Genomic DNA, 13261 nt, shown 5'->3' with positions numbered 1-13261 from the left:
GAATGTATGACTGGGGGAAATAAAGACAACTTGGTGAAGAACTCCTTGGAAGTCTCAAGTTCCTTGATGTTCCAGGCCTGTTCTATAATTATGCAATTGAGTCTGCACAGCAACTTGTGAGACAAGTGCTATTAGTATTTCCATTTCATGGATGAGGGATTGAAACCCAATTAGTCTGAGTAAATTTCATATTTTTTAAATTTTTTTGTGTTTTTCTTTTTTTTTAAGAGAGAGAGAAAATGTGAGGTGGGTAGGGGCAGAGAGAGACAGAGACACAGAATCTGAAGCAGGCTCCAGGCTCCAAGCTGTCAGCACAGAGCCTGATGCGGGGCTCGATCTCATGAACCACAAGATCATGACCTGAGCTGAAGTTGGACACTTAACCGACTGACCCACCCAGGCACTCCATTCCAAGTAAATTTCTTAGTATGTAATAACTAGAAAGTAGCAATGCTAGAGTTTGTGCCCACATTTCTCAGAATTAAAGTCCATGTGACTTCCTTTAATCTACAATATAAAAGGGAATGATCTCCCAGATAGAAAGATCTGTTGGATAGATGGATGGTTTGATGGATGGATAAGTGGATAGAGTCATTTAATAGATATTTGTAGAATGAATGAGTAAATTATATATAGATATAGATTATAGATATAGATAGCTATATAGATACATCATACACACATCATAACTTATATTTTTATCTTTGTAGGTCTGATTTTGTGACTCTCTTCCTTTGTCTTCTGTGTTTGTTTGGCATGTTTACCGTTAATTTTCTCTGAACTTTCCTCAAACCTTGAGTGAATTTTCTCCTGTCCCAGGAGCCAGGCTTTAAGGGTAAAACTCACCCAGAGATTTGCTGATTAGGTTTCTGTTGGGAAAAGGCCATCTGTCTTTGGGGGGAGGAAGCTACCTCCCTGCACTGACAGCAGCCCTTGCTTAGAGGAAGATTTTAAAGTGACTGGACCAATTGAAACCCTCAGGATAATCCTATGCTCATGTTTTATTGCACTGGGAAAATAATATGAGACAATGTGATATTTCCTGTTTGAAAAGTTTTAGCAATATTACGCTTTCAAAAAAAATGAAGATAATATGTCATTATCTTGGCTCCCACACAGCCTGTTTGCTTATTCTAAAATAGCATTTCTTAAAGTCAGTTAAGTTCTTTTAAGGAAAAATAGATAATTAATTCTCCCACAACTGAGTTAAATTATTTTCTTACACATTTTGCTTAAATATATACAAATGTAAAATTACCTTATTCATAAGCTCTTATTCAACTGTGAAACTCAAACACATTTATAAATCAATTTTATCTGAAACAACAAAGCCAACAAAATTCAAATGTTCCACTACTTATTATGTAAAATAAACTATTGCTTTACTGAAACTAAACTATTGCTCACAAGAAATGGGGTAATGGGTGATAACAGTGCATTTTTATTTAGGTTGGACATGTCCACACTAACTGGAGAAAAGTAATGATCCTATTTTTCCTTTCCTTGTCTCTAGAATATTTTGAAAGTCTGTTGTATAGTGTACCATGATGTTATTTGGCCTATGTCTTCTGTGAATGCATTTTTTATTGTAGAGTGTTCACTCACCCCTGTTCTCTTCTCATTAGCCCACAACAGGTAAACTAATTGTCTATGGTGTCACAATTATTCTAAATGCAATTCCAAACAAAAAGACAAATAATGTGGCATTGCTCAGTTATAATTTGTTCACACAAACCAATAGATACTTTTTATTATTTTTATTGGATTATTTTTCCAAATTAAGAAATTTTATTCATGTTAAGTGTTTGCAGACTCTGGAAAATTCATCAGTAGTTACACAAGAATCTGGAACGCTTATTTAAGAAATACTGTTTTGAAATACATCAAAACTTAAACAAGAACTCAGTAAATAATTAATTTGGGGAGGTTTAAGTTAGTAAATATAATAACGAGCATGGATTATTTCTAAGCTTGTGTAAATAGCATGAACAAAACCTTTCATGTTAACTTTTCATACTTTCAAAAAACTTTGTTAGACATCCAGTCTGAGTAAACATCAATGAGAGGAGCTTCAAGGACTGCAACAGTGATAAAGAGAGAGTCTTTGGGGCGCCTGGGTGGCTCAGTCAGTTGAGCATCCGACTTCGGCTCAGGTCATGATCCCACGGTCCGTGAGTTCGAGCTCCACATCAGGCTCTGTGCCGACAGCTCAGAGCCTGGAGCCTGTTTCAGATTCTGTGTCTCCCTCTCTCTCTCTGACCCTCCCCCGTTCATGCTCTGTCTCTCTCTGTCTCAAAAAAAAATAAATAAATGTTAAAAAAAAAATTAAAAAAAAAAGAGAGAGAGAATCTTTGAGTTGGGAAACTCTACAAAGCAAGGGAGATAAGGCATGTGTACCAGCACAATTCCATGCAAGATGTACTAAGTGCCATAGGAGATACTATACTGGTGTAAATGCCACCAGGGTAATGCAGGAATGATCCATAAGATACATGGGTTTCATATATGTCCCAGTTTCCTCTGTGTTTGCTCCACCTCTCCATTACACTGAATTTCCTATGAAACACTGAGGTTCTAGAAGAACTGAAAATCACTTTATTGATTTTAAATGTCTGAATTTTATTGAAAATGATTATATGGAAGTGAGGTAAGTTATCTATTACACTATTCAACTTTATCTACAAGATATATAGGTAGGCAGGTAGATGGCTGATAGAGAGGACAGATAGATGGATACATACATGCATACATACATAGATGTGCGGATACATAGTTATTGCTCAGTTGTGGTCAATTACTTGTTTCATAGTCTCAGAATACATTCAGGAATAGCAGTTTTGTACTTTAGGTAGAGGAGCAGGTCTGAGAGTGAATGTTACCTTAGTTCATACCTTTAGAAGAATTTATGTATTTCCACTGGGCATTCTTACATGACTGTTAGGGAAGTTTATGGTTATTTTCTCATTATTCCTTCTGCTGTTTTTCTGCTTGAGACAAAGAACAGCATAATAGTCAGGGAATCTGGGTTCTAATTTCAGTTTGCCTCCATTGACTGTGTGAACTTGAGCAAATCTCATAACCATGCCTAGACTATATTTCCTCATCTACAAAATGAGAGAATATAGATACAATCTACTCTTCAAGCCCTTTTAGCTGTACAGCTGTGGTGCTGTGAATTAAATTGCATAGGATAAAACCACCTTACAAGAATGAGCTGTATCTTATTAGTTTGAAATCATAATTATTCTTTACATTTTTTGCAATATTAAGAGAAGATCCTTCTTAGTTTAAGCTAAATTGAGAGTACAAAATGTGTCGTGTAAAAAAAATGTTTTATGAAGAGTACTGAGTACATAAATATATGAGACAAATTTGCTGGAGCCTTGTTTAGAAATTAAAACTTTTTCAGAAATAATTTTAAGTAGTCTGTCAGTACTTGCTCTTTGAATACTTAAAGTTTGAATGAGGTCTCCAGCTTCCTAAAATTATATTTCAAGAATAAAAGAAATATTACATCACATTTAGTTTAGTTATAGTACCTGAGGCATTTTACAAGATCCCAACTATTTGAAAGTTGGTTTTCTAAGTATGATATTTATAGTGAGAATGTCTAATTCTCTGGCCTGTTAGTCGTCTGTTTCCTCATCTGAAACATAGAAGTAACAATAGTAAATCATTCATTGAAATAATGAGGGCAAACACTTTAGCAGAGTGCTTGGCACATAGCACCGTATTTTTAAAAAGCTGCTTCTATTCCTGTGACTGCTACCCGGTCTAGATAAGGGTGTTTCTACAGTGCATCAAGACTGTATGTAGGCTATAGTGTCAAGTGGCTATTTAAAAATCAGGAAGTTAGACATGTGATGGCAAATATACTCAATAAGGTGATCTAGCTTTTAAAATTCAGATAAATCCTATGCGAGTGGATTGCTCACCCCAAAAGCTGGGTCTCAAGCACTATACTCTATCATCCCGGGTGGGGTAAGGAAGGCTTTCCAGAGAAGACTAAGTCTAAATGAACCAGGAAAAAATAGGATTCCCACTGCCCTCTATCAACCTGCTTGTAAATGTGCAAATTCTGATCATAGAAAAGTCAAAGTAAGGATTTATTCTGAAAGCTAACATAACGAGAACAAATCCCACTGCCCCACCCTCCTTGTGTAGAACAACTTGTTTCTGTAAGGGCGGTACATGGGATTATTTGCTACTTCTTTCATTTTTAGTTGATGATATACAGAACATTGTTTCTTGAATATTTATCTGACTTGGTTATATAAAATTAGCACTGGGATATGCTCCAGGAGGTCCCACTTCAGCCCAAAAACTAGTTATCTGGCATCTCACAAACCGGTTATTTTAGTGATGAACCCCCCTTAACCCCATCTTGTTGAATGAAACTATTGTCCTGACGAGGTGAGTATATATCATATGGCCTTAAAAATCTTTAAAACTTCTGCTGTCTAAAAAAGTAGTAGCTCTTTAGAAAGAGACCATCTGATATATCATTTCCATGTGTTTCATTCAAATTTTATCTTCCCAGGATTTTCTTAATCAGTATTGTTTACACTGATCCTGAATAATGCTGTTTGATCACAAATTCACATTTTGAGGCCTCATTTTTAGGTTTTAAATCATGGTCTTTCTTCAAATCAGCATAGAAACTATTGCAAAGAAAGTTTTCTGGAAAACCACAAAACATTTTATATTAAGCCCAAGATGAATCTTCTCTTCTCTGAATTTGTGTTACTTGGTACAAAAACTTTGTTTCTGTTTGCATGAACAGCTTTTAAAAACAAATTGCCATCCAAATTAATTATTTTTTTTATTCTGTGTTCATTTTGCATAGCTCCCAGAATGCCAAACCCTTTTTTTTCTCTTTATTCTTTTTTCTTTTTCTGATTACAATATATGTATTTGTGTTTTATCTACAATTTAATAAATTCTATCGTACTTATTTTGGGGGGGGATAGAAAATAAAATCTTAATCAGCCATATTGTTTCCTTACTTTTCCCCTTTGCTGCCTGTTTTGGACGTCTCATCACTTTCTTTTCTTTTGTTACTGTGTATTACAGAGGAGGTGTCTGCAAGGATCGTTCAAGTAGTCACGGCTGAGGCTGTAGCAGTCCTGAAAGGTGAACAAGAGAAAGAAGCTGAACATAAAGTCCAGCCTGCAGCTCTGCCTTTAGGTAAATGGGAAAGAACCCTCGGTCAGGGGCTATGCCTGCTGTGCCCTGATCACAGGACCAAGTCTTCATGTTCAAAGGAAGGCCCTACTTCATACTTCATCCTTACATATAACATTCATCAAACACCTCTGTTGGGAGGCACTGGCACCTGTTTTCACTTTCTTCCCAGGCTCATTTGTGGTATTTGGACAGTCTTTAGAGTAATAAGCTTATAGTTAGACTTTGCCCCTAAATCGTTTTTAAATTTTCATTTCTAGACCACTGGAGATACTTACTATAAAAATAAAGCCAATGCATATTGATGTCACGACACCCACTTGTATAGAAAATGTGTTAAAACTTTAATTAGAAATGATTATTTCCCTTTATGGATTTTGGCAAATGATTGTCTAGTCTTATTTCAGTCTCCCTGAACCAGCTATAGAAAACCTATAGTCAGGGCTTTGTTAGAATCATGAGTGACTTTGTATCCCAGTATGGTCTTCACTTGGTTCATCTAAGGGCACTAGATAGCATTGCTCTCTCCCTTGGTCACAAGTCAGATGCCCTCCAGAGCCAAACAAGTAATGTAATGGTGTTTGCCAAAGAAAACACTCTCAGCCAAAGGCTTGCTGACTCTTCTCTAAATAGATGGCAGATAGATAGATAGATAGATAGATAGATAGATGATAGATACATGGTAGATAGGCAGATAGGCAGATAAATAGATAGAAGAGAGATAGATAAATGATAGATACATGGTAGATAGGTAGATAGATAGATAGATAGATAAATAGATGTAGGTGTATATACATGCAAAGACACAAAAAAGAAAACTCTTAGGTTCAACATATGTCTATTTCACAGGTACATATAACTAATCCACAGAAAGTTACAATTTTAAAGCCTAAAAAATAGTACATATCCAACGCATGCCTCATGTACCCTTAATATTTGATTTTCTGGTCAGTACCCCTTTAAGCAATTTGAGCAACTCAAAAAATTAAGCAATTAAAATTCTGCTCTCCCAGAATAATCAATACTCATTATTTGTAGTAGAATATTCTTTGATTATAAAGGTTTATTTTTCTCTTAAAACAGGAGGGAAAGTATATTATTCAAAGCATTGACCTTCTGCTTGTGGTTTACTTCTATTCCTTAAATAGAAGACCCCCACCCATTTTTTTTAAATTTGAAACTTGAGGGGAGCCTGGGTGGCTGAGTCGGTTAAGTGTCCAACTTCAGCTCAGGTCACAATCTCACGGTTCATGAGTTCGAGCCCCGCGTCGGGCTCTGTGCTGACAGCTTGGAGCCTGGAGCCTGCTTCAGATTCTGTGTCTCCCTGTCTCTCTGCCCCTCCCCTACTTGCGCTCTGTCTCAAACAAACATTTAAAAATTAATTAACTAATTAATTAATTAAAATAAAAATCGAAACCTGAAAATGTGTTATATAGAAACCTATGGGTCAAGGGGTTAAGAAGTCGCCTGTGACCCCAAAGCTCCAACTAGTAACTGATTTAGGAGAGGGGAAAACAGATGCTCTTTAAGATAGACTTTCCTGCTGGCCTTGATGATAAACATTTCCTTTTGCAATTTCTCACCTTCATAGGAGTAGTCATAAAGAAGGCAAGAGTCTTGAAAAGAAGTAGAGTTAACTGTGGTGTTAACATCTTTTAGAACCTTTCTCTTTGGCTCTCTATGTATAATGCCCAGGCCAGAAGATTACTCAGCTCCCACTAGTGCATGGTTTCCATCTGAAGGTTGCCTCAGGCTCTGATAGCTTCATTTTTCTTTTCTGAGAATACATAACAGAAGATGCATTTTGACATTAGACTCAGTGTTTGACATTAGACTCAGTGGACAAAATGTTGTTTAAAAAAAATACATCACCTATAATACTGTGAATGACGAAGGTTACATATGTTTCCAGATCAAAAATTTAAACAATATAGAGTTCTAATTTTTTTTCAGTCAGCCAAGCTAAATCCAAACTACAGTGCTTGCCTGTGCATTTGAATACAGTAGATTAGGGCCAGAATAAAATATTATATTAATCAAACAAGCAGACACAAATTAATGGGATTAATGATAGAACTTTAGCAGGCATCAGTAATCCATTCTTTAGAGGGAAGACAAAATGAATTTTTTAAAATATTAAATGCTTTTCTTTCTTTTTAGGTTCTTTAAAATATGTGAATCAGGTAATGGGACAAAAAATAAGTCAAGCGCAACTTACTATTGAATCTTTTCCTAAATTTCGTGGAGTGGCCTTTTTAGAGATGGCAGAGCTGTTACCCATCTACTGACCTAGCAGGATTAATTGCTGTATCTCGTTTTTCCACTGTTTGCTCTTTAGCAGCTGAAGAGACACCTAATCTGCCTCCTTCTCCACCTCCGTCACCAGCCTCAGAACAGACTGTCACAGTGGAGGAAGGTAAGGCCTATTGGACTTTTTGAGGTTTGTCTTCTGGTAAAGTGTTAATGGACATCAATCCATAAGCAGTGGACTTCAGCATAGGTTAGTACATGACCCAGCTGAGAGCTGTCTGTTTCGAACAGTCAAGAAGAAACAAAGACTCTACATAAATGTATAATCATTTATCTATACAAAATCAGAAGTAGAGGAATATGGTAAATAAAAAAAGGAAAAATCACCTTGATGCAGGAGAAGGTAACTCTATTTAAATTGCTCAAATAGCTACAGAGAACCAGTTCACTTAATTAATGTAAAATGTTTTGACAGAGAAGATACAATCCTATCTTATAAGTGACTGAACAAAAATAAATTTATTGGTGAAATTATAAGGAAGTGTTACCTGAAATTGTCTCTGTTTTGCTCACTATTGTGCTACCAAGGACTTCCCTAGGGCCTGGCCCATAGCAAACTCTCAATAAATATTAATGAATAAATGAAGAAGTCAATGAATGAATTTGATATTGAGAGCAGTGAACTGGAAGCTGAGATCATGGCTTCTTTCCTGCTGAGACCTGTTATTGTCTATGAATATATTTATGCTTTTATTCAACATAAAATGCTATGTCAGCTTTTCAGTTCCAATAAAACAGAGGGATGCCTTTGAAGAATATTCATTCAGAATCTGAGCTGAGAGGCACTACTGAAAAGCAAACTATTACTGGTTTTCTGACTTAGATCAGTTAACTTTTGTGTATTGTTTGAGTTACAGGCAAAGACAGAGAAGAGCGATAGCTAAAGTTTTGTTTCAATATAATTTAGTTTTCATATAGCAAAATCAGAATTTTAAAGCCATTCCATTTTATTCACTTACTGTTTTATTTATTTTCCATTTGTTGTCCCTTTTAGCAATTATTTTACTGGGTTAAAAATTGAACAATGTCACAAAAGAGTCATTTTTTTAATAATTTATAATTAGGTTCATTTAAAATATTCTTTGAGTTCCTCAATACAGATTTTCCAAGTTACAGAACTGTAAACTATCAATAAACATAATTTATTTATCATCACAGATTTATAAACCTAAACTTCTTTTAATGAGGTTTTTCTTTCTTAAATTGAGGCCTTTTTTCTAATTTACTGCCTGAAATAGCATTAACTGAGCTAAATTATTCTAAAGAATAAAAGAAAATTGGGGGACTATAATTAGTGGATATAATCGGGATTATTAGTCAATTTCCTGAAAATGTGATTTGATCTTTTCCTTTATAGATTTGAAAGATTTTTTTGTCCTCATTTTCATCCATTCATTGACACATATTTGCAGAGCACCTACAGTGTTCCCAGCACTCTTTAAATTCTAAGTATACACTAGTGGGCAAAACAGACGTGATCCCTGCTTGTAAGGAGCACAGAGTCTGGTGGAGAACAGCAATCCAATAAATAAGCTTACAAATAATTTCAAGTTGGATTAGCACTAGGAAGGAAAAGAATAGAGCTTTAAGATAGAACAAGGGAAATCTTGTTTTATTGGATGGTGAGAAGACAGTTAAGGACCTGAACTCAAAAGCATGAGGAAGAGTTGGTCAAGCAAAGATGCAGGGAAAAGGGCATTTGGGGTGGAGAGACCAGGACATGCAGCGGAACTCAGGTGGACAAGAACATGAAGTGTTCTAGCAACTAAAGACTTCGCATGGCTACTGGGTAGTGAGAAAGGGGTTGAGTACTGAAGGAGTTTAAGAGTCAGCAGTAGCCACCTTGGTTCATGAGCCTGGATTTCACTGGGGATGCACTGGAGAACTTTCCATGACAGCTGTACTTCCCTCAGGCCATTGAAAATGTTTCTGAGCCTCTACTTAAAGCCTTTCAAGTATCAGAGAATCTTCTTAACTCAAGATGGTTACTTGGGTATGATGTTCACTCCAAAATTGGCTGGAAAGCTAGTAATTTACTCTTCTTACTCTTATATGGGAGTTGGAGCGGAAAGGGTAGTAGGATCCATCTATCCGCCTGGGAATTCACCCAATCTGCTTTCTGATTGGTGCTATCGTGCATATAATGAAAATATAAATAAGTCATAGAATCGTTTTCATATTTTGATACACTTTCCAGAGTAACTATTTCCTTATATTTCGAGATTGCTTTCCCCAAGTTGTTTTGAGTATATTTGGGGAAATTTTCAATATACTTCCTATTGAAGATGATCCAAGATATTTTATCCTTAACATTTTTCAAACCAAACTTGTATTTTTATTGAATTATTACTTTTTATTTTTTTAAAAGAAAGCATTAAACTATATGAAGGCCTAATGATTTGCTTTTCAAAAGATAACCATTTTTTACTTCTATGAAAAAAATATATGTCCTTTATAAACTCTACCTCATTAATTTAAAAGATCAAGTAATATTCTTATATATGTGAAAGGTATGGGTCTAGGTAATTCTACTTGCCCTGTCTGATTTTAGGCCACCCTGAAAGCATGTATAATTTTTTTTTAGGTTTTGTTTATCAGAAAATAAATAGTGAAAAGTTACAAGACAGGATTGAACTCTTCAGTTTTTCAAACCAATTGGTTTGCAAAGACCTGGGAAAAATTCTATTAATGTATAGCTCATAGCAGGTTGGGTGGAAAAGGAGTATGTGGGTTTTTCATCTGCAAGGTTTTTTTTTTACCTACCTCAACACACCCTCAAGGAAACTTTAAAGGCATGTGACTGCCAATTCATTTATACAAATGTAAGAGAGCTGTTAGATTAAATTGAGTAATTCAATGTTTTTGAGGATGTGATTATTTTTATGTTATCAAAAGTTTTTAAATCTGTTCTTTCCCAAAGGGGAAGCATGAACGCTTCCACCAAAAATAATTTAAGATGTTAATTACTGTAAGTTATGAATATTCATTTATTATAATTGATGTAATAATAATTCTCAGAATGTGTGCTTATTTGGGGAAACAAAGGGATTATGATGGCAAAAATAAATCAGTAGCACACTTAAAAGGAAACTCAGGTACAGTGATTCAATTAATACTGCATTAGTTGTCATGTTTTCAGATTAATCTCCTTTTTCTTTTTGGCCTAACCATAATAGTTGTCATTTGGACTGAACTGTTAGAATTTGGAAGCCTGTGCAAGAACAATGGAATCATCTGAAAATAGAACCAGGAAACTTTCTGCCCTCTTAGGTTTGCTCCAGAATCCTAGGGTGGTGTTTTCCTGTGTCAGTGATGTCGTAAAGTTATCATTGCTAATCTGAAAGTATTTTTCCTTCCAACTCACTCTGGGAAGCAAAAGCTTGCAGAATGGAAAGGGCTTAGACATAGTGGAGAACAATGTAAGTAGAGCCAATTGCCCCAGGTGGTGGGACAGAAGCCGCGATGCCAGGACAGGCAAAATCACGAAGTCACTGATACCCCAAGAGACTCCGTGTCTATTACAAAGTGACTACTCATTTGTACCAAAGGGTACAGACAGACCAAGGCTGGGTTTTATGTGGCAAATCTTACTTTAACTCAATATAGAGTTTCCAATGCTTTAAAAAAAAATTGTACGAAAACAAATCAGGGAGATGTACTCCTCCACTGAAATCAGGTAAGCTTCATTTCTGAATATTATCATTATGCAACAGAACTATGTAAAAGTCCAAGATTCATCAGGTAACCATATCCTTTGAAATATCACATTATCAAATAAAATAGAATATTTCATGGTGAAAGCAGAGTCCCTCTCCCAAAACAGGTGTACTTTTAGTAAAAGGAAACATTCAATCCTGACCATAAATGACAAAACTAACTTATGAGATGAATTTACTTTTTATAAATCTCTCAAGTCTGGCCTTGGTGTATCAAATGAATGGAAAGCACAGGTACATGACAAGTTGAGTATATCGAAGACAAAGATGCTTAACATACATGGAGTCCAGCATCACACTTGGCATTTTCTCAGATATCTCCTCATTTAATCCTCCCAGTAGCCCACAGAGATAGATATATTCACTTCCACTTTTTGCCCCTGGATGTCATGGCTAGTAATTCAGGATTGCAATCCAAATCTCAGTCCCTGCAGTCATAGTCCACTGTGTCCCTAAAGCCATTCTTCTCTTGGTTCTTAATGTAGGTCTAAGAAATGGAAGTGATCTTCCAATGAGGGTTTTTTTTGTTTAAGCTCCTGGACCAATTTCCTTTTTTTTTTTTTTTTGAAACCATGCCAAAATAAATAATTTGTTTACTTATAATTAGTATGTACCCCACCTCCACTGGGTGTGAACCAAGAACACCTGCCATTTACGATTCCGTAGCAAATAAGATCTATTTCTTTTATCATTATTGTTGGAACCAAGCACACTGGTTGGTCTTAGCTAGCCATGGTCCTCTTAGTATAACTTCCCTAGCACATCTCTGCAACTTGTAGATGGACTGGAGGCTCATAGGTCCGAAACAGAGACTTGGAGCACCTACAGCTAATAGTACCAAGACCGGACTTTGCCAGACATTCATTCTTTTTGGAGTTGCCTGGCCATACAAATACTACAGAGAAACTCCTTTTCACTGCAGTCCCTAAAGTTTTTTGCTGTTTTTGTTGTTATCTGTTTAGAGTCAAAGTTTTCAGAATAGAAAATACTGTTTCTGTGAAATGTTACAGATCTGAAGCAAGACTCTGTACTGTTTTCACATTTTGGCACTTTCGAAAACAAGCAATGGCAACAAGAAAGAGGAGATCAAAATCTTCAAAAGGCTAATGTATTCAAGGAGTATTGCCTTTAAACTATCAGCTCTCAGCTTTAAATTCTTTCATTTTACATTATAGTTAACCCCTACTCCCCAGAAAATGTTGAAAAGCAGAGAGACAAATATGCCATTTTCACTTATTGATAGTCCATGCAATCTATTGAGCATATTGGAAGTTTTAGAAGTAACTTGCGTACATGAGGTGTTTAGAGCCTTAAGGAGTCCTGGAGGAAATATGAATGGCTAGGACATGTGACAAGCCCGGGGCTTATGATTCAGCCAGTGTTGTAGGCCAATTATCTCAGTCAATTATCTGCTCAGCTGAGAAATCGTGCCGAGTTGAACTAAGAATATCAAATGTAATTTTAGTCTTCTGCTACCCCCTGATATAATAAGCATCATGGCTGAGAAAGTTCTGAGCACCCAGCCCCAAAAAATATAACATGGAACAATCAGTAAATAATGTGCTCAAAAGATTAAAAGCATTCCCTCTATAAAATGTTATTTTAGTATCCTTATGATTTCAGATTTATTTCCAGTTGGCAGGACTTTGTTGCTGAAAATTAGTTACTGCCCTAAAAATACAGTGCATTTTCAAATAAATGCTCTAATCCATCTGCTTAAGTTTTGATAGAAATAAAAATTATACAGATAGATACACAGACTTTCAGTAAATCTTAATCATTCTTATTATTGAAAGTTATGAAATTTAAAACTTATTTCTCTCTATAAGTAAACAAATAGTGATTAGCAAGTTCAGTAACCTGTCATGTAGGCCTGAGATGTAGTGTGCATACCACATCAGAAGCTGAATATTGTTTGCTGTCATCATCCTTAAAGCTCACGAAATATACCAGAATCCAAGTGCGAGCAGACTAACCTACACTTGTGTTTTTAAGGACATATATTTAAATAAGGCTGATTTCTAAGCCAAGACACTGGAAAGGATAGAAGT

At 35.7% G+C, this 13261-nt stretch overlaps 1 protein-coding gene across 16 annotated transcripts in view; it reads left to right on the top strand.

The window, feature by feature from the left end:
- MAP2 (microtubule associated protein 2) overlaps positions 1–13261 on the top strand; it is a 282560-nt gene that overhangs the window by 223891 nt on the left and 45408 nt on the right. For 15 of the 16 annotated variants that reach the window (XM_047871614.1, XM_047871613.1, XM_047871627.1 and 12 more), the window contains 2 exons: positions 5074–5187; positions 7523–7600. In XM_047871614.1, coding sequence (XP_047727570.1) covers positions 5074–5187; positions 7523–7600 — 192 coding nt within the window. Of the gene's footprint in view, positions 1–5073; positions 5188–7522; positions 7601–10777; positions 10914–13261 lie in introns of those variants that run through there. The other variant, XM_047871623.1, reaches the window with a different exon arrangement.

The sequence above is a fragment of the Prionailurus viverrinus genome, chromosome C1 (assembly GCF_022837055.1).
Source record: "Prionailurus viverrinus isolate Anna chromosome C1, UM_Priviv_1.0, whole genome shotgun sequence".
In the NCBI taxonomy this organism is placed as follows: Eukaryota; Metazoa; Chordata; class Mammalia; order Carnivora; family Felidae; genus Prionailurus; species Prionailurus viverrinus.
This window is presented reverse-complemented; position numbering and strand designations above follow the sequence as displayed.